Source organism: Narcine bancroftii, chromosome 3 (assembly GCF_036971445.1).
Source record: "Narcine bancroftii isolate sNarBan1 chromosome 3, sNarBan1.hap1, whole genome shotgun sequence".
Taxonomy (NCBI): Eukaryota; Metazoa; Chordata; class Chondrichthyes; order Torpediniformes; family Narcinidae; genus Narcine; species Narcine bancroftii.
The window spans coordinates 318,147,530-318,175,499 of record NC_091471.1 but is presented as its reverse complement, the minus strand read 5'-3'; the positions used below and the strand labels follow the sequence as shown (position 1 = coordinate 318,175,499).

The 27,970-nt window shown below is 41.2% G+C and overlaps 1 protein-coding gene across 3 annotated transcripts; it reads left to right on the top strand.

Moving 5' to 3' along the window:
- Positions 1–27,806, top strand: LOC138759074 (microtubule-actin cross-linking factor 1-like). Of its 3 annotated transcripts, none has more exons than XM_069928940.1 (8): positions 1–371; positions 11,170–11,379; positions 15,566–15,794; positions 16,009–16,325; positions 17,186–17,353; positions 19,979–20,102; positions 21,608–21,703; positions 26,565–27,806. In XM_069928940.1, exons 1-8 carry the CDS (start codon positions 174–176, stop codon positions 26,570–26,572), a joined length of 1,350 nt encoding a protein of 449 aa, XP_069785041.1. In that variant the 5' UTR covers positions 1–173; the 3' UTR covers positions 26,573–27,806. The 3 variants fall into 3 exon arrangements, with proteins under 3 accessions (XP_069785041.1, XP_069785043.1, XP_069785042.1); XM_069928941.1 differs by lacking the exon at positions 1–371 and adding an exon at positions 3,686–3,898; XM_069928942.1 differs by lacking the exon at positions 21,608–21,703.
- Positions 27,807–27,970: the final 164 nt, after the last annotated feature.

The window sequence follows — 27,970 nt, the reverse complement described above, 5'->3', positions numbered from 1 at the left end:
AGTTGCTGAGACTGCAGTCGTGTTCATTGTGAGGGTTGAACGTGGTGCGAGCGCGTGGCACAGTCTTTGCCGAATACCAGGGCTTTTTGGCCAAGTGAGGCTCACGGTGGTGACGTATTTGAATTACTACATCACACGTCACTGGAAACACCTCGCGTGTGACTTGCAGGAGAATGGGCAATGCCTTGTGCTGTCTACGAGTGGCACGAGTGGCTGGGGAAGAGGAGCAGAGTAGGAGATCCCTCACTCCTCGGAAAAGAATGACGTGCAACTGCTGCAAGAAGATCAGAGGCAGGTGGTTTCATTCCCGAGTTGCTGCGGAGGAATCGTCAGACTTCAATGTCGACCGCAGGGAAGAAAACACGCAGCAGGTACTCTCGGTCACGTGTGAAACCTTCTATGAGGCAATGTCGAAATGAACATAAGTTGTACTGTGTGCACAAGGTTCATTACTCACGTAAACATCAGACACTCATCCTATAAGGAGAGTTTGGTGTTTCGCAGCTAATTACCTCCAATTCAGTGTTGGTAAATCAGTTATGCTTTGTCTTATCTTTTTCCAAAGCATCTACAGATTGGGTGCTTCATTTATTCTGAAACTTAAACAAGGTCATCAACAAGTGAATCCTACTTGGAATTTATACATTCCTACTTAATAAATGGGTCCAGATAGTCTTATTTTTGTAAATTAAAATGAAAAACATTCTCTTTCCTTTCACAGCACAAAGGATCCCCAAGGTTTAAAGTGTAAATGATAAAACTGGAATTACTGGATATTTCAATAAGAACAGAAAAGGCTGGAAACTCCCAGCAAGTCAGGAGGTGACCAACCTGCTGACTATTTCCAACATTTTCTGTTGTTACATTTGAAGTATAATTATTTTTAATATTTCTTCTGGGAACAATTGGCTGTCAAAGGCAGGAATTAAATTCTCTTTATTGTTTTGGAGTAGGGAGAGTTTAGTGCTTTTTTTAGGAAGGAATATATGGGTTGGCACAACATCAAGGGCTGAAGGGCCTGTACTATGCTGCAGTGTTCTATGTTCTGTGTTTCTGCCATGGTGATTTAAGAGTAAATATTAACCAAGGACCCCCAGAAGAATGTGCCCTTTCCTTTGGTTTCTGCCCTGGAAGAAAGACTGATGAAAGACTGGAGTCCCGGTTTTCTAGCTGAAATCAAAACAAGAGTGTTCTTCGTAAAGATGCACCAAGAATCTGTGGTTTGCCTTTCATCAAATTCAAGTCAGAAACCTCAGCCTTGAGTGTATAGGTGTAAAATCTGAATGTCTCTGGGGATTGACCCTGTGCCATGTGTTCAGTTGCAATGCCTTCAGCAACCCTTGAACCAATGTTCATTGGGCCAATCCTGAAAGGTGTTTTGCCTTGCTTTTTCCAGATACTTTTGTTCTGTTCACTGCCATGGTTCACATGATGAAGATAATGCTTTGCAGTGGATTTGAAAATAGTCATTAAGTTTTAACTGTGACTTTTACCTTCAAGACCACATGCTTATTCTTGGTAAAATGTTTTTATTGAGTTTAACATATAAGCATACATACAGAAATCTGAAAACCACGTGACAATTCATTCCATTACGAGTAAGGACACGCGAAGAAAACAAAGTTAATGAAACTACATTCAGGATGACTTGTTAACCTCCAAAACAATTACACTCCAACTCCAATCATCCAAAATCAGATTCGCTGAAATCCTCATTTATCCAAAAGTTTACAAAAATTCAAATAAATGAAGATATCCAAAACAAATCAGGAATCTGCATTTATCTGAAATATTTTTCAGAGACAAACTAACCTCTCAGGTTGAAAAAAAAATTATTGCACGTGAAATTAGAACATCGATTGTTCTCGTTTCAGGTAACTCCCTCCCCTCTCTTTTTCTATTCCTTCTTTACCTTCCCCTATTGACTTTTCTCTCCAACTCTCCCATCAAACTGCACACCACTCACTCCCAGCAAGTGGTTGGAAGAATCCCTTGTCCTGCCGTCATCCAGGAGAGCGGCCTCTCGGCAGCAGCCGGTTGGTCACAGCCCTTTCAGATAATCGGAGTTGTAATGTAATAAGAAATAATCTATATGGTGAACCCATTTATTGAAATAAATTGTACAAAACAAAAGAATAAAAAGAAAAAGAAAACAACTCGAAAAATTAAATCTAAAAAATACATCTAATCTAATGCCTCTCTCTAATCAAGGTTACCTTGCAGACAGAGTAAAATGGGGATTTTTGTTTAAGGTATTGGAAAAATTTAAATTTGGGCCACTCTTTATTGGTTGGGTGAAGGCCTTATATAAAAATCCATTGGCTAGAGTGGTGACAAATGGACAAGTATCTTCTTCGTTTATATTATCTAGATCAACTTGACAGGGTGTCCTTTGTCACCGGCTTTATTTGCTTTGGTTATTGAACCGTTAGCGCGAATGATTAGACAAGATGGTGATATTAAAGATATTAAGGCAAATGAGGAAGAGTATAAAATGAATTTATTTGCCGATGATGCTTTGATATATTTAACAAATCCTACGCAGTCGTTAGGAAGGTTACATGCAAGGTTGGAACAGTGTGGTGCATTATCAGGATATAAGGTTAATTGGGATAAGAGTGAAATGATGCCTTTGACAAGAATGGATTATGCAAACTGCAGATATTGTTACATTTAAGCGGTTGGATAAAATTAAGTATTTTGGGATAAATGTAGATGATAATTATAATCATTTATATGAGTTGAATTATAGACTATTATAGCATAAAATTAAATTAGATTTAAATAGGTGGAAAGATTTACTGATAACTTTAATAGGGCGATGTGGCGGCGCAGTCTCCCATGGTGTATAACGCCACATGGCGGAGCAGCCATGGGAAGATGGCGCTGTCAAGGTTTTCTCCCTGCCTCAAGTCACCTGCCCAGCGCACGCCTGGGGCAGCGATTCTGATATCACAATGCACGAGGTGACTGAGCTTAGGCTGCCCTTAAGCGGGCGCGGGCTGAATTTGAATAAAAACATCATTAATGGCTTTCAATGTGGTGGCTGAGTCTTTCTTGGTTGTGTCCATCACGACAGTGTTTTAAAATGAATGTTTTCCCCCGTATTCAGTATTTTTGTCAATCAATTACATGTGGGATTCCTAAAAGGTTTTAAGGATTTCCATGTGCTGGGAAGATCTTTATTATGAAAAGGTAAATTGGCAAGAGTATCTATACAAAAATTGACTTGGAGTTTTATAATTACCACATTTTCAGGATTATTATGAAGCGGCACAATTCAAGTTTATTAATAGAATGGTTGGATCACAACAATCTTTACGTTGGGCTAAAATCCAAATGGCTCAGCTTCATGAACAAAGAATGCAACAGTTTATTTATAAATGGAATGCTCAACTTTTCCAAAATTATCCTTTACCGGTGTTAAAACATTTCATGGAAATATGGTATCGGACCAACGTTGCTATTGGTGCTGAGGGCAAAATTTCGGCTAAAACCCTTTGTATTAAAATAAGCTTTGTATAAAAATAAATCACGTATTCCTGAATATTTGGGAAAAGAAAGGTATTATCTTGGCCGAAGATTGTTATGAAGCTGGAAATTTTGTTTCATGTCAGTGATAGAATGAAAAAATGGATCAGGTCCATGCTTAGTAACTTTGTTACTAGATAATTTTGGACACAGTTTGAGATTACCTCGAAGGAAGAGATTTGAATGTTCAATTATTGAAGGAGGGGAAAGGGGATTGATTACACAAATGTATGCTTTATTACAAAATAAGATGCCTAAGTCGGATATTTATAAAGTGAGAAGTAAAAGGAAGAAGGATCTGTCGGTTTTAATTTCTCAGGATGATTGGATGACATTATGTGAGGACAGTGTGACTAAGCCAGTAAACGTAAGATAAAGATTCGTTCATTATAATTTTATTCATCAACTTTACTTAACACCTGAGAAGTTGAAGAAGTATAGATTTATCTCTTTGGATATGTGTTTTCAATGTGGGGAATAGATAGGGTCTTTTTTACATTCAGTATGGTTAGGTGATCAGGTGAAACCCTTTCTGAATGGAATTATGGCATTTTTATTGGGACATATGAAGTAAAATGGAGTTTGGAAATGAAATTGGATACATTTCAAATTGCATTTATTCAGTTGGAATAGGCAGTAGCGAGAAAATGTAAAGCTATAACCTGGAAAGATTAAATTGAATTAAGTATTCAGAGATGGCACATGTGTCAGAAATAAAACTTCTCACACATGAGTCTCTTTAAAACTGATGACACGACAAGCTTTATTTACAAGTCTGCAGAGTTGGACTCAACTGGTTTCTCACCAGTTAAGCCCCGATACATACAGTGCATTGATTTTTATACCTTTATTATTTGCCCTTCCCCTTCTTATTAATACTGTTTTAATTGGTTAGTATTACAAAAACATTCTGAGTATAACTGCATTATTAATTATCACGTTCGTTACGTACGCTGTGAACTCTACATTCACTGAATTCTGTTTCTCACACTTCTTATCAATCCTTTGTCTCCTGCATGTCTCTCACTATGACCATGAAAAGATAGGTTTAAAAAAACATATTCAGCAGCTCCTTCTGTCCTTGACTGCTAGTAAACTCTCTGTCCGTTCTGGCTTCCCTGTTTATGATTAATCATCACATTTTAACTTAAGTCTTTTTAACCTAAATTCTCTATATCACACATGGACTTGCAATCATGTATTCCATTGGAAAAGATAACTTACAATTTACGCCATGCGTCTACCATTTTTGTTAATGTGCGGGTCCCTCTGTGAAATGTATGGGTCTAAATATGTCATGGTTGATTGGTGACATCAAACCCGACTATGATGGTTTGTTTCTTTAGTTTGAGGTTGTAGAGGATGGGAGGGAGCTAAGAGAGGGGGTGGGAGGGGGGTATATATGGGGGAAATTTTTGTATGTTAATATGATGTGTTTTATTATGGATTTTGAATTTGATTTTAAATAAAGTATACAAAAAGGTTACTTTGTAGACCACATGCTAATAGTTCCTTTCATTGTTGTTCAATAACATCTGATCCTTTCCTGCTTCTAAACTGTATTTCTGTGAAATCTCCACACAGCGGCTTCTCTGTGTATTTCCGGCACTACCTGATCCAATGCACTAATTGATAAGGTGGTGTCTGCAACCTATCTTAAGGAAGGCTGAGACGACCACAGATCGCTAGTGATTGTTGTTTACTTTCAAGCAAAGTTGGATCGGCCAAGGGTTCTTCTCAGATCTCTGAATGTGCAGTGTGACAAGAGTTTTAGAGGTAGCTTGGAATGAATTACTCGAGCAGCTTCCACACACACACATTTGAAAACCCAGAATTTTAGCAGGATTATTGCATCCTGCTTTTTGCAAAGGAGCAACAAAGTATCCACATACAGCTTGCCTAGGAGAGCATGTGGCGTTAGCAGGCAGAGTTAGAACAGCTTTGCTCTCAGAGAGGGAGGGAGTGAGAGAGAAGGAGTCAGAGAAATCTGTTCCAGAGGGACAAGCTGCCAAACTTTGGAAGGCTGCCTGGTCAAAAGAGAAGACTGATGGTCTGAAAGATGACCTGAAAGAAAAAGGATCATCCGGAGAACCCTGAAGGGGGCAAGTTCTGTCAGAAAGACAGAATTAAGAAGAAATCAGTTGCAGATGCTCTGGAAATGGAATCTCTCTCTCTGAAAACCAGCAAGAGCCCTTCTGAGTGGTAACCATATGTCTGTTAAACACCAAAGCTTGGTGAACTTTGTTAATGCTAATGTATGAGCACTGTTGCAAGAATTGCCTGCAACCAGTGAGATTGGACTGTAATCCAAAGAACTTTTCTAATCTTCAATACACATTACACTCACCTGCACTTAGTATTTGAGGGCGGATTAAGTGGGTTAGGTAGGTTAAGTAATAAGTTAAAGTTCAATTCTGTTTTCATGTTCAAATAAAATTCTAAACTACTTTTGTTTAAATAACCCTGTGTTGTCGTGCATATCTATTGCTACTGGTTTTTGGGGTCATCTGGACTCCGTAACATTTTATGGGGGCTCATCCTTTAGGATTTGAACATTGCAGTTTCATGATTTATTAGTTGATTGGGATGTTTTTGCAGGCTATTTTTACAAGCTTACAGAAAGCTTGTGTCTGGAAAAACTGCAGCAATGGATGTTGATACATTTTTGTTACAACCATCACCTGCAGAACTGCAGAAGGTGAGAAAATAGGAACTGATGGCTATTTCTGAGGCATTGAAAATTGTTGAAGTTAAACATTGGATGAGAAAAGTACAAACGTAGAGGATTATAATAGTGAAATATTACATGTGAAGGAAAATTTGTTGAGGAAGACTCACAAAAGGACATTCCAGAATAATAGGCATTTTCAGAGAGCTCATGTGGACCAGATTAATAAACCTGTTCATAAGGTTAGGATGGAGCAGGATAGTAGGGCTGAAATAAAGTCTGGAGAAAATGTTCAGTAAAAAGATGAAGGAAAGGTAGGAAAGGACAGAACTTCTGTATTTATATGCCATTTGTGTAAGAAAGCTGGTCGTGTGACTGTCTAGTCTTGAAACAGAAAAGGTAAAAACAGGTTTAACCAGAACCATGTATACAGAAACAGTGGAATTTAAGGAGAGCAGAGGTGCATAACCTGATCAGTAGGTCATGGATGTTTTCAAGCCTTTTGTGTCAGAGGGCTTTGTCTCAGGTTCCAGTTAACATTCTTAGAGATACTGAGGCTGCTCAGTCATTGTTGTTAGAAACCGTTTTAACTGTGGATCAAAGGACAGACACAGAGGAGACAACTTTGATTAAAGGTGTTCGAGATGAGGTAGGGTCAATATTGCTTCACAAGGTTGTGCTAAATTCAGAATTAGTCAAAGGAACTGTTGTAGTAGGAGTTACCCATGCAAGGTGTCTCGTTTTTGCTGGGGAATGATTTGTCAGAGAATAAAGTTGGGTCAGTTTTAAGATTGACAAATTGGCCTAGTAAGGATGTGGTTAGAGAGGATGGTGAGATATATCCTGCATGTGCGGTAACTAGGTCTGTGACTAAGAAAATGATGACAGCTGAAGATGATCCAGTTGGGGGAGTCACGTGATGGAGTAGTGGCCGGTCAGGGAATTCCAGCCCTCTCCGGAAAAGTTTAAAAAAAACACACAAAACACAAAGGTACAAGATTAAAATTTAAAACAAAGTAAAAATAAAGGTGAGAAGAAAATGGCAGCGAAGAGAGAAAAGTCGAAAACAACGGGAAGAAGAGAAGAAGAAAGAACGTCGGAAGAAGAAGGTGAAGGCCTTACCTGTCCGAGGAGGCCCGCCGCGGAGAGAGAAGCCCGCTCCCTCTGGTCAGTGGAAGTCCCGGGCTCGGGACTACAAAAATGGCTCGCAGAGCCGAGTAAAAGTGCGCAACCGCGCAAGAAAAAAAACACACTGACGGGAGGGGGAAACAGCTGCGGAGTCGATCTCCACAGCTGAGAGAGACACCTGCAGCACAGCAGCTGGTGCAGAACAGAGACAATAATGACAACAAGAAAGAAGAAGGTAAAAAGAAAAGAAGGAAACAACAGATGGTCAATCCAGAGGAAGAAGAAGAAGAAGAACAGAAAGAAGTGGAAGAAGAAGAGAAAGGCAAGACAATGGATGTATCTTTTTTCAAAGAATATATGGAATCAGTGAAAGAATGGCAATTACAAGAATTTAATGAGATAAAAAGAAGAATTAAGAATGCAGAAGAAAAAATGAATAAAATAGAAATGGTCATATCAGAGATAGGAAAAAGAGTGGAGAATGTGGAAGAACGAGAAATAATCGTAGAAATGGAAGTAGAGGACAAAAGAGAAATTAGAAGAATCTAATAAAAAAGTTAAAGAGGCACACGAGCTGTAAGCTCAGAAGACAGATATAATGGAAAACTACATTAGAAGAAATAATATAAAGATAGTGGGCCTTAAGGAAGATGAAGAAGGCAAGAATATGAGAGAATTTATAAAAGATTGGATCCCCAGGGTCCTAGGAAGACCAGAATTACAGGAAGAAATTGAAATAGAGAGGGCACATAGAACATTAGCCCCGAAACCACAACCGCAGCAAAAACCAAGATCCATTTTAGTAAAATTTTTAAGATATACAAGAGAAAATATATTGGAGAAAGCAATGAAGAAAATAAGAGAAGACAAAAAGCCACTGGAATACAAAGGTCAAAAAATTTTTTTCTATCCAGACATAAGTTTTGATCTCCTGAAGAAGAGGAAGGAGTTCAATACAGCAAAAACGATCTTATGGAAAAAAGGATATAAATTTATGTTAAAGTACCCAGCGGTACTTAAAATAGTTATTCCAGGGCAACAAAACAGACTATTCTCGGATCCAGAGGAAGCACGAAAATTTGCAGAACAACTACAAAACAAGCAGAGAGATGAAGACATGTAATGAGAGTAAAAATGACCACGAACTATATGTATGTGTGTATATGGGTATATGTATGTATATATTTTATATATATATATATATATATATATATATGTAGATGTGTATGTATGTGTGTGTATACATGAATGTATACGTATTTAGAGGAAAATATATAGAGTATAGATAAGAATTAATAAGGGAATGAAAGGGAATAGAGGGAATAAGGAGGGAATTAAAAGAGTGACCTTTGTTACATATGAAAATTGAAATCTTTTCCGGGGGGGGCTGGGTGGGGATGAGTTACGGTCACTGCAAAATCAGTTGACATTTGCGAGTGAATTCGCAAATCCAAATGGAGAGGGGAGATGTGTTTGCCCAACAAGGGATAAAGGGCAACGCAGGAGGGGGAGGGGAGAATGGGGTTAAAGAAGTTTTAAGTAGGAGAATAAGGAAAATGTTTGATGTTTTAGAAATGTTGTCTTATAAAGTGTTCAAAACAAGAAAACAGAAATGGATAAGAAGGAAAGGTGATGATGGAGAAACGGAAAGGGAAGATAAACAAAGTTTGAAATGGCTACGTTGAACTATATGACTTTAAATATTAACGGAATACATAACCAAATCAAAAGGAAGAAACTGCTAAATTTACTGAAAAAAGAAAAAATTGATATAACATTTGTGCAAGAAACACATTTAACTGAATTGGAGCACAAGAAATTAAAGAGAGATTGGGTAGGACATGTAACAGCAGCGTCGTATAATTCAAAAGCAAGAGGAGTAGCTATATTAATCAGTAAAAATGTACCAATTAAAATAGAAGAGGAAATAATAGATCCAGCAGGGAGATATGTAATGATAAAATGTCAGATATATTTGGAGTTTTGGTATCTACTCAATGTATATTCACCTAACGAAGAAGATCAAAAGTTTATGCAAGATATTTTTCTGAAGATAGCAGATACGCAAGGGAACATATTAATAGGAGGGGATTTCAACCTTAATTTGGATTCAAATATGGATAAAACTGGGAAAAAAATTAACAGAAAGAACAAAGTAACCAAATTTATAATTAAATCGATGCAAGAAATGCAACTTTTGGATATATGGAGGAAACAACACCCAAAGGAAAAGGAATATTCATATTATTCGGGTAGACATAAAACATACTCAAGAATAGACCTATTTCTGTTATCAGCTCGTAAGCAAGATAGAGTAAGAAAAACAGAATATAAAGCTAGAATATTATCGGACCATTCACCCTTGATATTGACAACAGAGTTAGAGGACATCCCTCCAAGAATGTATAGATGGAAATTAAACTCCATGCTACTTAAAAGGCAGGATTTTAGAGAATTCATTGAAAGACAAATTAAAATGTACTTTGAAATAAATACGGAATCAGTGAAAGATAAGTTTATACTATGGGATGCAATGAAAGCGTTCATTAGAGGGCAAATAATAAGTTATGTAGCCAAGATGAAGAAGGACTATAATCAGGAAACAGAGCAGTTGGAAAGGGAAATAGTAAATATAGAAAAAGAATTAGCAATGAAGGAAGATACAACTAAAAGAAGAGAATTGGCAGATCAAAAAATAAAATATGAAACACTACAAACATATAAGGTGGAGAAGAACATAATGAAGACAAAACAGAAATATTATGAACTAAGGGAAAAAACGCACAAAATCCTAGCATAGCAGCTTAAGACAGAACAAGCTAAGAAAATTGTATTGGCATCAAGGAAAAAAGACAAACAAATCACATATAATCCAACGGAGATCAATGAAAACTTTAGAGAATTCTATGAACAATTATACCAAACTAAAAACGAAGGGAAAGAAGGCAAAATAGATGAATTTTTAACTAAAATTGAACTACCAAAATCACAAATAGAGGAATAAAATAAATTAACAGAACCATTTGAAATAGTAGAAATACAAGAGATAATAAAAAAAAACTACCAAATAATAAAACACCAGGAGAGGATGAATTCCCAATAGAATTCTATAAAACATTTAAAGATTTATTAATTCCTCCCCTCCTGGAAGTAATCAACCAGATTGACAAAACACAAAGCTTACCAGATTCATGTAAAACAGCAATAATTACAGTAATACCAAAGCAAGGGAAAGATCCACTCGCACCAGCATCATATCGACCAATATCATTACTTAACACAGATTATAAGATAATAGCTAAACTATTAGCAAACAGATTAGCAGATTATGTACCTAAAATGGTAAATCTAGACCAAACTGGATTTATTAAAAAAAGACGCACAACAGACAATATTTGTAAATTTATTAACTTAATTCATGCAGTAGAAGGGAGTAAAGCGCCAACAGTAGCAGTTGCTTTAGACGCAGAGAAGGCCTTTGAAATGAAAGGGGAGGGATTAGACGAAGGGGCCCGAGAAATGAAGGCAGTGTTAGGGAGACATGAGCAGGGAAATGATGAAGCGGAATTCCGTCGATGCCCGTGTGTGTGTATAGGAGGCTGGTCTTTAGTATTTTCCATCCTTTTCGTATTGATCCAAGACTGGGCAAGACCACGTGTTGCCCATGTGCATATTCCGATGAAATGGTGTGGAATGGCCCCTGTTTATAAACAGGCATCTTCCACTCAAGTGGTTTCACATCCTCCTCAATCCCAAGGGTTTGCAAATAGATGAGGGAATATGGAATTGCTGCCAGGAAAGTACAACACGTCTTCAAACTAACAGGATTTTGCAATTTGTAGGAAACAACAGAAGGTCACCTACAAAAACATAAGAAGACAGTAGGTGATCTTCTGAAATGGTTGGCAGTCGAGGGTCACTATGGAGTTCATATCACCGAAGACGAATTCTACGCATTAGGTGATGGTTTCCAGATGGAGGAAGAGGACGATGCGATGGGGTCATTTGCTGAGATGGGCGAAAGACTGAATGACCACCAGCAAGGCCTGAAGGTATGAACACTTCCAGGTGTTTTGGATAAGTGTATATTCGAACAATTGTAAAAATATTTTGGATTGGACTTTTCATCAGAACCTCTGATCAGTACAGATTTGATGAAAGGCGACTGACTAAATTTCATTTAAATAATGACTAACACAATTTCCAAATAATGTTGAATTGAATTTTGACGATCTTCTCCCAATCCTATTCAAAGATCTAGCAGATCCTCTTTCTAACTCAGTCCTACTTTCTGTTCTTTGCTCTGGCCCAGTCACGCAAGTGATGAGAGATGACGGGAATATGATTAACTCACTAATGAAGGGGCAGTGATTGACGATGGTCACAGAGGCCCTTCACTAACAATCTCACCATGGCAGCTTCTTAACAAAAACTCTTCACCTCAGTAATGCTGTATTCTCAGATAATGTGGATCTTGATGTTGTAAAGGGAAGAACCTCCTCCCCTATTTTGATAACTCCAGCACCCACTCATGTGATTAACTCTTTATAACCCATTGAATGGGCCATGCAAGCTATTCACAACCAAAAAGGGTTGAGGAAGCATACACCACCGGAATGAATTCTGGCGTAGCAACGTCACTGTTCGTCCACTCAACCAGGCCAGATCCTTGTGCAGATCTAGGGATTGGTTTGGAAAAGAGAGTGAGTAAGGCTACACCCCCTCACTACCACAATTTTCCTGTTGTTGAGGCAACTGTTGGTGACAGCAGGAGCAGAAAGACTCATCCCATGTTTCTCCAGGGGCTCCCTCAATTCTGATGTGTGGTAGCACCATTGTGCTAAATGGGATAGATTCAGAATAAATTGACAGCTGGAATCACAGTGGCCAAAAGGTACGATGGGCCTTTAACATTTGCAGCAGGAAAGTGTTACTTACCATCGTTAGTTCTCCCATTACAACCAAGACAAGTCATCACCATGGTTTAATAGGGAATGCAGATGCACATGAGGTGCCAGACTGATAATCTTACAACACTGGACAGTGGGCAGGCAATGCAGAAAAAAAAATAACATTCCAAAGACAGAATTAACCGCTGATGAAATTTGAGCTCTGTCGTCCTTCCGGCTGGGTCATGAACAGTAAACAGGAAAAGAGGGACCAACGGTCTCCTCATTCTCAGTGGTGGTAGGCCTCAGCTTCTGAATAACAATGTTGGGGTTAAGACACTTTCTAGCATGTTCCATCAGGTTCTTCCGACACCATCACAGAAATCACTTTCACCCTATTTGATTTACTTAGGAACACCAAGTGCAGCAGACAAATAGGACCAGACTCCATCACATTCGAAGTACTGGAGAAGTTCAGTCTAGATTTTTTTGCACCTCTTGTCACAGTTGATCCACTGACATCCTTCTGACAAAGTGACAAATTCTTCAGGTATCTGGTCCATCTACCAAAAGCAGGACAAAGCCATACTTTATTTAATCAGCTGCCCGATGGAAAGTGTGTCGCACACACTGTGACATAAAGTGGCATTGTTCACCAATAACCTGCATAATGGTACTTCAATTGGGTTTTGTCACATGACTCCAGGTCTCCTTCTCACTGTGGTCCTAACATGGACCAGCCACTTTGAGTACTGTGATAACTAAAACAGATCAGAGGCTACCTGTCAAGCAGTAGGTGGCGAACCTTTGCTCCGCACTTGACTGGATGAGCACAATTCCCAAAGGGCCCAAGGACCTCAACAGCAGAGCAAAGCAGTTGGCTTGATTAGCCCTCCATTCATTCTCTCCACTGAGGTAGTCCTGTATTCTATCAACGGAGTGAACGACATCTACTCGACTCCAAGAATATGTCCAAAGAGGAGCCTTCTGACATGGAGAGGGACGTGCATTAGGTCCGTAGGAACATTACTACCTGCTGATTCCCCTCCACACTCCTCTCCCTTCTAACTGGGAAAGATATTGCCGTTCGTTCAGTTTGGGCCCTGGCAGGGACACCTGCATCTTGAAGCACTAATGTGAAAATGATAATTACCCAGAATGTTTTCACTCAAATGGGGATAGATTTTCACGTTTGTCATTCCTTAATATGCAGTGCTCAAGTCAGATTTTCATCGTTAAAAAAGAGCAAAGATCTTTAAACATTTACCAATTGATGTTATCTTCTTTTCGTAAAGCATTGCTTAACATGTATGCAAATTATTGCCCTGTGTGTGCTTGACAGCCTGGTTTGTTTTGGAATAAGGCGACTTGAATAAAGTCTTGTCAAGTCCAAAGGAAGTTGAACCAAATGGTAAAGATAAATACAATAAAGTCACCGTTATGTCTCTGTGTGGGAGGCTTCTTAAATAGCAGAAGTAAAATCTCTTCTGCTATTTGAATCTTGCATCTTCTTAGAGATGCAAGATTCAAATAGCAGAAGAGATTTTACTTATTGATGCCTTCCACCATGCCAGGAAATGTTCATACTCACATAGACATGCACCCCACATTGGTGCACGACATTTACGACAGTGAGACGGGTGTGTTATCTCGTCAGGATCATGTGAACTCTTTTGTAACTTCCTAGGAATACACCCTTCTCACTGTGGTAACCGTCGTGCACTACTGGGGGGCACCTATACATGAGTATGAGTGTGAACAGTTTCCTGAGATGGTGGAAGGCATCAGTAAGTAAACTCCCTTCTGTTATTTGAATCTTGCATCTTTAAGTTATTTAAGAATCCTCCCAGGTAACACGGAGACAGAACATGTTGGCAGTGGTCGGTCTGAGAGAACAAGAATAAAACTATAAAATGGATTGGAAGTGACTGAAATCTGAAGGGGAAGAAGAGAAAAAGTACACCTGGAAATGAATGGCTGGTGCAACAGCAGTTCACCCAGTGATGGACGGGAGGCTGAAGACATGGTTGAATCGTTTAAAACGTTTCAGCAGATGTACAATTTAGCAGTGAAAAGCTATTTTAAAAATGCAACAGCGAGGAGAAGGTTAGTTCTATACATGTCTGGACAGGGGAGCCAGGCCGTGACTTATTTAATAGCTGAGAGCTTACGGGGTGGAGAAAAATGATCCAGAGCAGATATTTGCAAAGGTTGTTTCTCACCTTGAACTCAGCTCTAATCCTAGACTTGAATGCAATGAATTTCAAGGTTTTGTGTAAGAGACTGATGAGACTGTTACTAACTTCCTTACTACACCAAAAATTAATGCTGCAAAATGCAGATGGAAGGATATAGAGGAAAGATTAGCTGATCCACTAATATGCCCATCCTGAAGTGCAAAAGTCTCTTCTAGGGAAGGATAGCTTGAAATTGGCCAAAGACTCTGACACAGCCAGAGTCTTCAAAGCCACGAGGACGCAAATGAAATCCCTATCAATGCAGACCCACCCACAGCAAAGAGAAGGAAGGGTTGATGCTATAAAAAATACAATCAGAAAAGTGCCACCCCCAGGACCTGTAGGAAGGGCAGCGGACAACACCCCTCCGTGACCAAAATGATTGCCCCGCATACGGTTCTGAATGTGGAGCCTACGGCATAGCAAACCACTGGGCGAAGATGTGCAAGTCTGGCGTGAAGGAAACAGTGATACCAGTGAAGAAAAAAGACAAGAAGATCCACCATCTCTTAAAAATGTTGACACACTCATATACATAGACATCCACCCCACAGTTACTTCAGTGAGAAGGGTGCATTCTTACACAGTTACAAACTAGTTCACATTCTCCTGACTAGATCACAGTCACCTCTCGTTAGATTTCACGTGTTCTCTTTTACATCATGAAAGAATATTAAATCCCTGAATTGAAAGTTAAGGATGAGATCATTCAAATGACAAAAGTTTAATGTGCTTAAGTTTAAATAAAAGTAAGTCTGTTTGACAGGGAAGGGACTGTGTACAAATACTGAAGGAGAGGATTTATTTTCTTGTCAGTCAAATTAAATATGGAATATATTCTACTCCATCTCAGCAGGATTCATCCTTTGACACAAGCAAAGAATTGTAGATCAAGGTAGTTGATTAAACCTCCGAAAGCATAAAACCATTTAGATTTCTGGACTTGAAGTATGTTTCCTGTGTGTATTTAAGGGTGTTTTGGTACCCTGATTTTTAATAAATTGGGAAACTTGAATATTTTATTTCAATTGCAAATGCAATAAATAGAAACCTTACCTCCCCCAAGACAACTTGGAGCAATAAAAATGAACCTAGGATTGTTTCTTTTCTAGGAACATCGCCAAAAGTTGTCCCAGAAAGAGCAAGAGTTGGTTTTGGCCATAGAGGCAGCTCAGACTTTCCTGGAACAAAATGTCCAGGACCCTTTGCGAGACGAGGAAGTTGCACTGCAGCAGAACTTGAATGTCTTGATGGAGGAGTACGAATCCGCTTTATCAAGTGCAGATTCTCAATTAAACGTGATTGAGGATCTGCATCTAGAACTGCAGAAGTTCCGAAAAGGTGAGGGAAAGTATTCATTTATTTTCCAGATTACTATAAAATACTATTTACTGAGAGTTAAAAAGAATTCTAAGTAAGACAACTGAAAGCTACATGTGGTTTGGAATAACCCCAACTTGTAATTATTACAGGATCCTGTCAATGTGTCAAAGTCTATATAATCTGGTATTATTTGATCATTTTGATTATTTCACCATTATATTCCTTTAAACAGATAATGATGAATTTGAAACATTAATGATTCATTCAGAAAAGGAACTACAAAAAATAAAAGCTGAGGAATTTGACTCCACGTCATTGACATTCAAACTTAAGAAGCAGAAATTCCTCTTCAATGATCTTCAGTTTCTCAAAGGGGATCTAAGATACCTCAGACGATCTTGGAAAAGTCTCTTCGATGCTGCCTTTCTCTTTGAAATCAGGAATGCAATTGAAAGCTACAAGATCCCAATTGATCCTGATGCCATAAGCCAACGTGTGGAGGAGACGGTTGAAAGCGCCGATGCTCGCTTCAACGCACTTCGATCAGAAGTATGACATATCTCCTTTTTTTTGACTAATAGCATTTAAACTCCAATTTTACTTTAGATCAGTAACATGAGAGCATTTTGATAGACTGAGCAACTTGTGTAAGTTTTAGTCTTATAAGAGTGGCTCTGGAAAAGGTTTGCGGCTGTGATTAATAATACCCATGAAGAACAGGAACAATGATCAAATCTTTCCAGTATTGTGGAGCTCTCTTGGTGGCCAAACTCACTCGAGTTGGACAGAGACCACTGCAGAAAATAAGTCATGAACTCATTTCCTTTTAATAAAATCAAATGTCGAACAGATCATAATTGGTGAAGATTTTCCAGACTGGCCTCCCACGTGCATTTGTCACTGAACACGGTGTAATGTGTCCAATCCACAAAGGTCACCTCGCTGGCTCAGTATGTCCTAAACCCAAGGGTTAGGCTTGAATGGCATAACAGAAATGCAGAGTGTTCGGCTGGAACAAGCCCAGCCCCAAAAGAATTTCTGTCTAATCTTCACTGACACACTAAATTTGTGAAGGTTTTCAATGCTTCTGATATATTCCTGACCATCAGTTTATTTTGAAAGCAAACTCAAAATATTAATTAAAAGATTTATTGACATAACAAGAAAATGGAACAGTACGGCAGGGTAACAGGCATTTCACCTTTGGTGAGGAGTGAACATTGCCTTTTTGTCTGTGACCCTCAAAAAACTTGATGCAGGGAACAAAAAAATGATAGTTGGCATAAGTAATGGACCAGTAATGTATCGCTTGACCCATTTTGGATCGATTGGACACTCGATATTTGATCGCATCACAAAATCGTACATTTTAAAAATCCACATACTCATTCATTTCTTTCACTCTATAGTGCATTGGACTTGGAATCCGTCTTAGCACCAAGGTATTTGAACAATGGCAAGAGAAGGCAGATGAGCTGCGTTTGTGGCTAGAGAGAGTAGAAAGAGAAAGACGAATGGTTCAGCTGGAGGCCATCCCTAATCCAGAAATCTTGCAGCAAGAACTTGAAAATATCATGGTAAATTAAAGTTGTTATTTCATAAATCACTGTGTAATGTTGCTTATTCTAATTTACGAGTAGAATGATGAATGCTTTGAAATAATGATAATGTGCACATCCAATAACAGTGGTTAAGGCCACATGGGAGGTTGTAAGTTTGGCACCTGAAATAGGAAGTTGAGCTCCATTCATTCCAACTTGATCAGGTTTTAATGGGAGCCTGATGAAGATCCAACAGCCAATTTGTTTCCAGATGGTGGGGGCGAGATTGGAAACTGTAACAAAGAAGCCAAACAGTTCTGCTCTCATTGTGTGTCTATTTTCAGTATGGGTTTCCTCAGACCTTATCCATGTTTAATGGGGGCCTAAGAAAATGGTGGCAGAATTTTGGACGACCTCCAAGATTATAACAGCAGAGCAAAAAATCTCAGCAAATCATTAATGGGATCATCAGGTGCAGAGACGATAACTCCATAGATGGGGGTTTCAGGAACAGGTGAAGGGGGGTGGGAGGAAAGTGGTGATTTGGAGCACATTTGGAGGTAAGATTTGTTTGCAAAGTGGCAGAGATTGATTTATTCCAAAGAAGTATTCGAACCATAGAACCTTACAATATTACAGAACAGAAACAGGCCCCTTTGGCCCTTCTTGTCTGTTCCGAACCCTTTTTCTGCCGAGGCCCTCTGACGCACCTAGTCCATAGCCCTCCATACCTCTCCCATCCATGTACCAGTCCAAATTCTTTTCAAATTAAAAATTGAGCCCACAGTCACCACTTCAACGGACAGCTTGTTCCACTCTCCCACCTCTTCACTCTGTGTGAAGACGTTCTCCCTCATGTTCCCCCTAAATTTATCCCCTTCACCCTTATCCCATGTCCTCTGGTTTGTATTTCACTTGCTCTCAGTGGAACAAGCCTACCTATATTTACTCTGTCCTCCACATCATTTTAAATCTCTCTCTCAATTCTTCCCTCATTCTACACTCCAGGGAATAAAATCATAACCTGTTTAACCTTTTCCTACAACTCTGCTCCTGACGTCCAGGCCACATCCAAGTCAATCTCTGCACAATTGCCATCCTTCCTGCAGTTAGGTGATCCAAACTGCACACAATAATCCAAATTGTGTCTCACCAATGAAAATTATACTTTATCCTTTGATTGATCAAGGTCAATGTGCCAAAAGTTCTCTTTGCAACCCTATCCACATGTGACACCATTTTCAGAGAATGAGGTGTCTGTATTCCCAGATCCGTCTGTTCTATCATACTCCTCACTGCCCGACTGGTTACCATGTATGTCCTTTCTTGGCTTGTCCTTCCAAAATGCAACACCTCACACTCATCTGCATTAAATTCCATTTGTCAGCCCATGTTTCCAGCTGGTCCTGATCCCTCTTCAAGCTTTGAAAACCTTCTTTAGTGTCCACAACACCTGCAAGCTTACTCATCCAATTTACCCCATTATCATCCACATAGCCTTCCTGGTTTCTTTCTTGAGGTTTTTTCTTGCATTTTCTATACTCTTCAAGCACCTCATTTGCTCTGTGATGTCTATACCTGCTGCACACCTCTCTTCTTCCAAACCAGATTCCTAAGCCTGCTAATCTTGACAGGAACATGCAAAGTCTGTACTCTCCAAATTTCACCTTTGTAGGTCTTCCACTCACCCCGCACATACTTTTCCAGGTCAACACCTTCTCATTCCTTTCTAATTTCCTCAAATTGGCCTTTCTCCAATTTAAAATCTCAACCCGAGTCCCAGACCTATCCTTTTCTATCATTAACAAAACTAATGGCATCATGTTGACTGGAGTTGATGTTTGAGGAATTGGAATTTGCATCAGAAAGACAAATCAGAAAGTTTTGCTTTATTGAGGTGGAGGGCATTTCTGGTCTTGCAGTCAGAGAAAAATCGGACCATTTATTGCAATAATGGCCTGGGATTGATGGTCATGGAGAAAAGCTGTGGGCCATTAAGTGCTCGAGAGAATAGGAGTTGCAAACGGGTCAGATTGCTGAGGGAGAACACATATTTACCTTTGAAGGATGATGGATTGGGGAGAGGGGTCATCTGGAGTAAAAGTAGACAGGGAGAAAAACGCTAATGCAGAATAACCCTCTGCAGCCAAATCTATGTCCATTAGTGGTGAAAAGCCAAATGAGTTCTTCAGCATTATTTTATCAATGCTGATGTAAATCTAAGCATCAGAACATTTTTAAATATTTTCTTGTGACCTTGATGGTTTGCAAGGGGACTTCAGGGCCGGTCAAGAGATGTAGACAAGATAAAGATGATGAGCTCAACAGCATCAGAAAATGCTCAAACATCAGGCGTATTAAATACCTCGAAGCATTAATGAGTAATGAGTAATGATCAATAGAAAGTTTGATCTGGTTGTTTGAGAAAATTCCAATATCCTGTGGTTATTGGGTCCTTGAAAATGTTCGCCTCCTCACCCCAAAGCAGGCCAGAGAGTTGTTGGTATTTATGATAATTTATAGAATCGCCTTCACAGGCTGTTTATCTCCTTGACCCAAAGACAATATCGAAATTAACCAAGGCATCGGCAAATCTAAGATATACAGAAATAAATATTAATTTTATTGTGAATGAGTCATTGTGTCATTTTGAAATCACAGGTTCTTCAGGGAGAAATTTCTGAACATGAAGATGGTGTCGAAAAGTTACAGGAGGCAGCAAAGTGCCTGCTGAATTTGAGCAATGACGTTGTTCCAAATATAGTCCAGCTTCGAAAGACCACAGGTACCATTTCAACATTTGATGTTTAGATCATAAGGTGGTTCTCTAATTCCAACAAATACAAGTGATGCTTCCAGCTGGTAAATTAGACATTTTCAAATTGTGCAAATTACCAGTGGGGACCCACCAACCTCTTTGAACCATTCTAAAATATTTCTTGCAATTGATTGGATTTCAAATGTTGAATCATCTTTACCTAGCACGTCATAAATAGGCTATCATTTCATAAACAGCTCTGAAAATGACCATTTACTAAAGAACTGTGCACACTTCAATGTTTGAATAAAATGCAGTATTTAAGAAAGTTCAATCGAACTTTCTCCACTGAATTGTGGTCAGTGATTCAGACTCGTAGGCCAGAATCGCAATAGTATTGCAAAATGTGTGTTTATTGAATGAAATTTCTGCTCGAGTGGTGCATCTTAGAAGTGTTGGGTCTTATAAAATTGTTGCATTAAAGGTACTGAATTGAGAACCATATTTGGAGCGTTGGAAATGAAAATGGCGGCAAATGGGAATTCTTGCAGTGAATTCGTTGAAAGTGATGCTCTGCGATTATTTAATAAAGCAGCCAGGCTCCAGTCATGCATACTTGTCCGTGGCTCATCAATTAAAGAGAAGATTGAATGATTGGAAACCAGACAACTTCCAATCATAGAAACAAGACTGGAAATAGGAAACATATGTTAAAATATGCCAGCAAGGCGGTGAAGTCACGAGCTCCATCGAAATGTTAATGTTGCTTTTCTTTTTTCCAGATGCTCTATCAGCTCATTTATTTTTATACATTTTTGTTTCCTTTCCTAAACCTCAGAAATTCTATATTTTCCGTTTGTCTTGTTGATCAGTTATTAATAGAAATAGAGGGTATGTAGAAATGGTAGAAGGTTAAGCAGCGGCCATTTACCAAGTGTGAACATCTGGCAAACATGCAGCCAAGGAAGTGTTTAGGGCTGTGATGTCTCAAAGACCCCCCAATGAGAGGGGATTTCTCATGCTGTGCTGGGAGGGCACTGAAGATCCATGCATCTGAGCACCTGAAGGGCGGGATACAGTTCTGGTGAGAACGGTTGCAGCTGCTCTCAGAGTCTTCTCTATTCAGCAGGGTATTCTTTGTTGTTCCTGCTCCTCCCCGGCCCCAGCTCCCCCCCACTTCACCTGCTCCTCTCGATGAGTAAAAGGCCTTGAAGTCAACATGTTTTCAACAGAGTTGCACAACTGTCCCTCTCTTTCTCTCTCCATTTTCTTTTGCAAATGTCCCTTCCTTTTCACTGTTCTTCATTTCACTTGTCTGCTATTTCACGTTGATTCCCTCCAAACTTTTTTCATTCCTTGCTCACCTTTTCTCTCGTCATCTTCTGTTCTGCATTGCTTTAAATATTACTAAACCCACAGTTCTCTCTCCAAACCAAAAAAATGTGTTTGTTGGGAAGAAAACACCAGAAACATGGTAAATCTTTGAAGACATTTTTAAATGTATGTGTAACAGAACCTTGTGTTCATTTTAGCTACCATCGAACAGAGATTCCAGCGTTTGCGTCAGGAAACATCAGAGCAGAAGAGGACGTTGGAACGGACAAATGTCCAAGTGGAAGATCTTGAAGGTTTACTTTTACCTGGCACTTCTCACCACTGCGATTTTGGAAATGTTTTATTTCTGGATTGATGAAGCAGGATCGTTGACCTAGTTGAGAAACATTGCTATTTTGCACACATAACTGGTCCCTAATAGCAATGCAGGATTGACCAGATGATGTTGATTGCAAGATAAATCTTGGCTGAGACAATTACAGTCCAGATACAGGACATCTCGGCCCCTCGAGTCCACACCGATTTAAGTGGGCTACTCTAGCCCCACTTACCCACTCCCTGTCCATAACCCTCCAATCCCCTCACATCCAGGCAGCTATCCAACTTGTTCTGAAATGACACAGGAAGTTACATCCCAGACCCTGGCACCAATCTGTTTCCTTAATCGTATCCACAGAATCCACAATTTGTCATCCTGACCATCGAATCCCCTATAACTATTACCCTCCTCTTCCTTTCCCTACCCTTTTGGGCAACAGAGGTTGACCTTGTGCCAGAGATACAGCCACTGATTCCTTCCCCAGCCTGAATGCTCCTCAAGGAGGTGTACCATTTGTTGAGTGCTTCAGTCACAGGTGCCCCCTCCTGTATCTGTCTCTTCCCTTTCCCCTCTCCTAACTGGAACCCACTGATCCTCCTCCTGTGGCCCTGTTGAGACCACCTGGCTATAGCTCCTATCTATGATGGCCTCACTCTCACTGACCAGGTCGAGGTCATTGAGCTGCAGCTCCAATTCCCTAACACGGTCCCTGAGATGCTGCAGCTCAGTACACCTAGTGCAATCGTGGATGTCCAGGAGGTCGAAGACTCCAGGACCTTTCACATCTGACACTGAAAAGAGCAAACTGCTCTCACACTCAACCCTTCTCTCTTCCCCCTCACCTTAGAAAGAGAAAATAACAAAAAAAATATAGTCTTACCTTAATCTAGATACACTCGACCTCAGCCTCTACTCGCTGAACCCTCTCGAGCCAAAGCCTCGAAACCCCACTCTTTCACCAGGCCACTACTCACTGGGCCACTCCTCGCTGGCCTCTCCTTTGCGTTTCCCTCCTTTTATCGGCCTTGACCAATTAAACCTGTCACTCTCAACTCGCTCCACCTCCGAACACTGCCCAAACTCTGGTCTCCGCCTCCTCCGACTCACTGCTCGAACCGACTAGGCCCGAGGCCGGGTAAAGAACAGAATTTATTGTACGATAGAATCTTGTATGTTCTTTAAAAACCATATAGGATGTGGTTTAAGGTCTCATCCAAAGCAATTGCATCCACTCATGCAATTTGATTTCACTACTTCCCCAATGTGCCATTTAGAAATGCACAGAATGACGTGGATGTTGCTTCTCTTCACCATCTGAAACAAGTAAATGGGTTCTTACTATTAAAGCTTCTGCCTCGCATGTTCGAAGTTTGAAAAAGATCAAAGCTGGTGCATAGTTTCATGCATCCACAAGTGTATAAAAAATGGGTTGTGGCAAATCATCGGCAATTATCCATGCCTGCTGCATCCAGGCATATTTGAAGATTGGAGCACGACTGCAACGCCATGTCAACTGTGGCGGATTAACTACCACTCCAGGCTGAGCTTTAGTAAAGCCCCCCTAACCTTGCCTCCCTGCCCCACTCTTTGCTGAATCGAATAAAGTGACATTAAGTTACTTTAAATAACATATTAGGGGTCTCCAAAGTGGTCGATATCGACCCTTGGTGAAGGGGTGGGGGGGTGGGTTGGAGAGGCAGCAGCGTGACCCAGATGTGTGGGGGGGGGGTGAGACAGCAGCACCACTCACGTGGGCAAGGAGGGAGATAGACGGCAGCGCGACTCGGGTGGATTGGAGAATGGTAAATAGAGTCCCCTTGTTTAAAAAAGGTAATAGGGAGAATCTTGGGAATTAGGGTTAGTCTTACATTATTGGTGAGTAAACTAATGGAAGGGATTCTTAAGGATGGGATCTATGAAGATCTGGAGAAATACACTCTACTCAAGGATAGTCAGCATGTCTTTGTGAAGGCAAGCTTGGGCCTCACAAATCTAACTCAGTCTTTGGAGGAGGTTACAAAAGAAATTAATGAGGGTACGGTGATAGATGAGGTCTACGAGGATTTTAGCAAGGCGTCTGAGAAGGTCGGTCACAGGAGACTCCTTCGGAAAGTCCTGAGTCATGGGATGAGCGAAAAATTACCTGCATGAAATAAAAGCTGTCATGTCGGAAGAAAGCAGAGTGTCGTAGTGGAATGAAAGTATTCTGCCTGGAGGTTGGTGCCGCAGGGATCTGTTCTGCGACCCGTGCTCTTTGTGATTTTCATGTCACCTGGATGAAGAGGCGGATGGATAGGTCAGTAAGTTTGCGGATGTCACGGAGGTTGGTTTGGAGGAGTTGTGGATGGAGATGAAGGCTGTTAAAGGTTACAAAATGATGAAGGTGGGATGCAGAGTTAGGCAGAAAAGTGGTGGATGGATTTCAATCCAGATAACTGAGAGTTGATGCATTTTGGAAGGACAAACCAGAAGGCTGAGTCCAGAGTTAATGGTCAGTTACTTAAGAGTGTGGATGAACAGAGGAACCTTGGGTTGCAAATCTACACATTTCTCAAGGTTGCCGCACAGTTTGATAGGAGAGTGAAGAAGGATTATGGTGTGCTGAGATTCCTTCATAGGTGGTTTGAATTCAGGAGTAGAGTTGTCATGTTGCAAATCTATAAATCTTTGGTATGACTCACTTAGAATATTATGTTCAGTTCTGGTCACCTCATTATAGGAAGGAGAGGGGACAGAGGAGATTTACCAGGATGCTGCCTGGATTGGGAAACAATTCTCATGAGGCAAGGTTCACAGAGCTGGAGTGTAGAAGGATTAGAGGAGACTTGATAGAGGTCTACAAGATCTTCGACATCCTCCCGTGAATTCAGGGACCAGAACACTACGTAATATTCCAAATGCGGCGAACCAAAATTTTATACAGCTGTAACTTGACTCACCAACTTTTACACTCAGTTCCCCAAATCATGAAGTCCAGCAGGCTGGATGTTTTTTTACCATCCTCTCCACCATGTTGTCTCTTTCAGGGTGCAGAGAGCGTTCAGCTCAAAATCCTTCTCTCCATCAATGCTAGAAAGGATATATTGTAGACTTTCCCTTGCATTTGACCTCCCCCCCTCCCAAATCCAGCACCTCACTCAGGGGAGGGAGAGGGGAAGAGGAGGGAGAGGGGAAGGAGAGGGAGAGGAAAAGAGAGGGAGGGAGTGTTGTCGAGGAAGGGGGAGGGATATAGTGAGAGGGTGAAGGGAAGAGGAAAAAGAGAGAGAGTGGGGAAGGAGAGGGAGGGAGAGTTGTCAAGGAAGGCGGTGGGATAGAGGGAGAGAGGGTGAGTGGAAGAGGAGGAGAGGGAAAGGGGAAGGAGAGAGGAAGAAATGTCGAGGAAGGGGGGAAGGATACAGGGAGAGTTTGAGGAGAAGGAGAGGAAGTGGAGAAGGAGAGGGAGAGAAAAGGATAGGGAGGAAGAGTTGTAAAGGAAGGGGGAGGAATATAGGGAGAGGGTGAGGGGCATAAGAGAGGGGAAGGAGAGAGAGAAGAATGGAGTGGGAGGTAGACTTGTCGAAGAAGGGGGTGGGTTAGAGGGGAAGAGGAGAGGGAGAGGCAGGGAGAGTTGTCAAAGAAGGGAAGGGATAGGGGAAGTGGAAGAGGAGAAGTCGATGGATAGGGGAAAGAGAGGAAGAGGAAAGAAGAGGGAGGGAGAGTTGTCGAGGAAGGGTAAGGAATATAGGGAGAGGGTGAGGGGAAGGAGAAGGAGAAGGGAAAGAGGATGAGGGATAGTTGTCAAGGAAGGCAGAGGGTTATAGGGAGATTGTGAGGGGAAGGGAAGGAGAGGGAGGGAGGGAGAGTTATCGAGGAAGGGGAGGGATATAGGGAGAGAGTGGGGGAGGAGAAGAAGATGGAAAGTGGAAGGAATGGGAGAGGGAGGGAGAGTTGTCGAGGAAGGGGAGGGATAGTGGGAGGGTGAGAAGAAAGAGAGGGAGAGAGGAAGGAGATGGAGAGGGAGGGAAACTTGTCGAGGAATGGGGAAGGATATAGGGAAGAGTGTGAGGGTAAGAGGAGAAGGAGAGCGATAAGAGATGGAGAGGGAGAGGAAAGGAGAGAGGGAGAGTTGGTGAGGAAGGGGGAGCGATATAGGCTGAGGGTGAGGGGAAGAGGAGGAGAGGGAAAGGAGAGGGAGAGGAAAGGAGAGTGAGGGAGAGTTTTCGAGGAAGGGGGAGTAATGGGGTGAGGGTGAGGAGGGGAAGGAGAGGGAGGGGAAGGAGGGGGAAAGGGAGAGGGAGGGAGAGTTGTTGAGGAAGGGATAGGGATTTTGGGAGAGGGTGAGGGGAAGAGGAGGAGAGGGAGAGGAGAGTTTTTGAGGAATGGGAGGGATATAGGGAGAGAGTGAGGGCAGGAGGAGAGGGAGAGGGGAAGGAGAGGGAGAGGGGAAAGAGGAGGAAAGGGAGGGAAATTTTTTGAGGGGAGGGATTTTGGGAGAGGGTGAGGGGGAGAGGGAGAGGAAAGTAGAGGGAGGGAGAGTTGTTGAGGAAAGGGGAGTGATAGAGGGAGAGGGTGAGGGGAAAAGGAGAGGGAGAGGAAAGGAGAGTTTTTGAGGATGGGGAGGGATATTCGTAGAGAGTGAGAGTTAGAGGGGAAGGAGAGGGAGGGAGAGGGAGGAAGAGTTGTCGACGAAGGGGGAGGGATAGAGGGATAGGGGATTAATGGGTTTCTATTGTCTCTGAATCTTTACGAAAAAGTGAAGATGATTTTGAGCTGAAGACCATTGGTCGTCTTCGCGTGATCTTCCTCAACTCTGTTCATCTCTTCCCTTGAATGACTTTTGTTTCCACTGCTTGTAGATTCGTGAAGCGCAGAAGGGAGGACAACAACTTGTGCTGGAAGTCGAGCTGGTAGCAGGACCAACTGTCAATAAGGCAGCCACACTTGGAAACACAATCAACATGTTCAGGTATTTCTACATCCAGTCCTGGAGAATCTCAACAAAGTTCAAGGAGATTTCTGCCAACACCTAAAAATTCGACAACTCCAAAAAAATGTAGTGAACAGATCCAACCTTTGTACACGTCATTCATCACCCACACCAAAGCCTTTAACTCTGCATCAAGGAAACAACTATAGGACACCCCTTCTAGTATTAGATGAACTGAAATGGAAGTACGGATCCTGAGGCTCTTCAACAAAGGCATATTGGCCACAGTCATGGTCAACATGAGTACTTGGGAGCCTTTTTGCATGAAGTGAAGAGTAAACAAGGATCTGTGTCAGGTCACTCGCCTGAGTGCTACTGGTACCATGTAACCCAGTACTACCTGTCGCATGGTCGAGTGGTCGGCGACTAAACCGGCTCCCCCATCAGGCTTGCCTGGTGAGGAGGGTGGCTAGACACCCTGCAGGATGAAAAACAAGACCTGTCAAAGGGTGGATGAACCATGGACAGAAAGGTCTGGCAAACCATCATCTGAGAGGGAACAGCAACCTTTGAAGCCAGCAGATGTGCAGAAATAGAAGAAGATGAGAGGAGAGGCCGTACCAACCCAAGCCTGATCTGCCATCTGGAACAACCTGTCCTGAATGCAGAAGAACTTTCAAAGGCAAGATTGAACACAGAAGCCACTTGATAGCAACGAGGAGGAGAACTTTCTGACAGACAGCGCAGAATTCAAACTGAGGTCCAGTCCTGACCACTGGCCATGTAAAGGCATTGCCCTAACCACTACATCAACCGTGACACCCTGCTCAGAGAAGCCGGCTGGAATCTCGAGCGTCTGGAGGAATCGATGTGTCAGGCAGCAGTGGGGAGGGGTCGGGGATCAGCGGCGGCAGTGGGGAGGACTCGGGGATCAGCGGCAGTTCCTACCACACCCCCACACACACAAACCCTGACGCACACGCCCCACACACACACACACATACACACTCGATTCTTTGAAAGATTTTATTTAATATTCTCAAATTACATAAAGAAAATCAAATACACATAAAATAACTGTAAACTACATCCCCTCCCCCTTACTAATACAATAAAAACCAAAAAAAGAAAAAAATAACCAAAATAAAGAAAAAAAAAACAACCTCTCCTCCCCCAAAACCTTAGAGAAATGTATCAAATATTCCCTGATTGGTCTGCCAACATTACAACATTGATTTAATTTCTATAGCCATGTGTTTCAAATATAAACACCACATATAAATAAAAAAGAATAATTACTTACATTATATGTTAATTTTTCTAAATATAGACAAG

Excerpts from the sequence above, each read along its gene's own strand:
- LOC138759074 (XM_069928940.1), top strand. The coding sequence starts at position 174 with ATGGGCAATGCCTTGTGCTGTCTACGAGTGGCACGAGTGGCTGGGGAA. Across the intron at positions 15,795-16,008 it reads ACTGCAGAAGTTCCGAAAAG|ATAATGATGAATTTGAAACA; the intron begins GTGAGGGAAAGT and ends TCCTTTAAACAG. Across the intron at positions 16,326-17,185 it reads TCAACGCACTTCGATCAGAA|TGCATTGGACTTGGAATCCG; the intron begins GTATGACATATC and ends TTCACTCTATAG.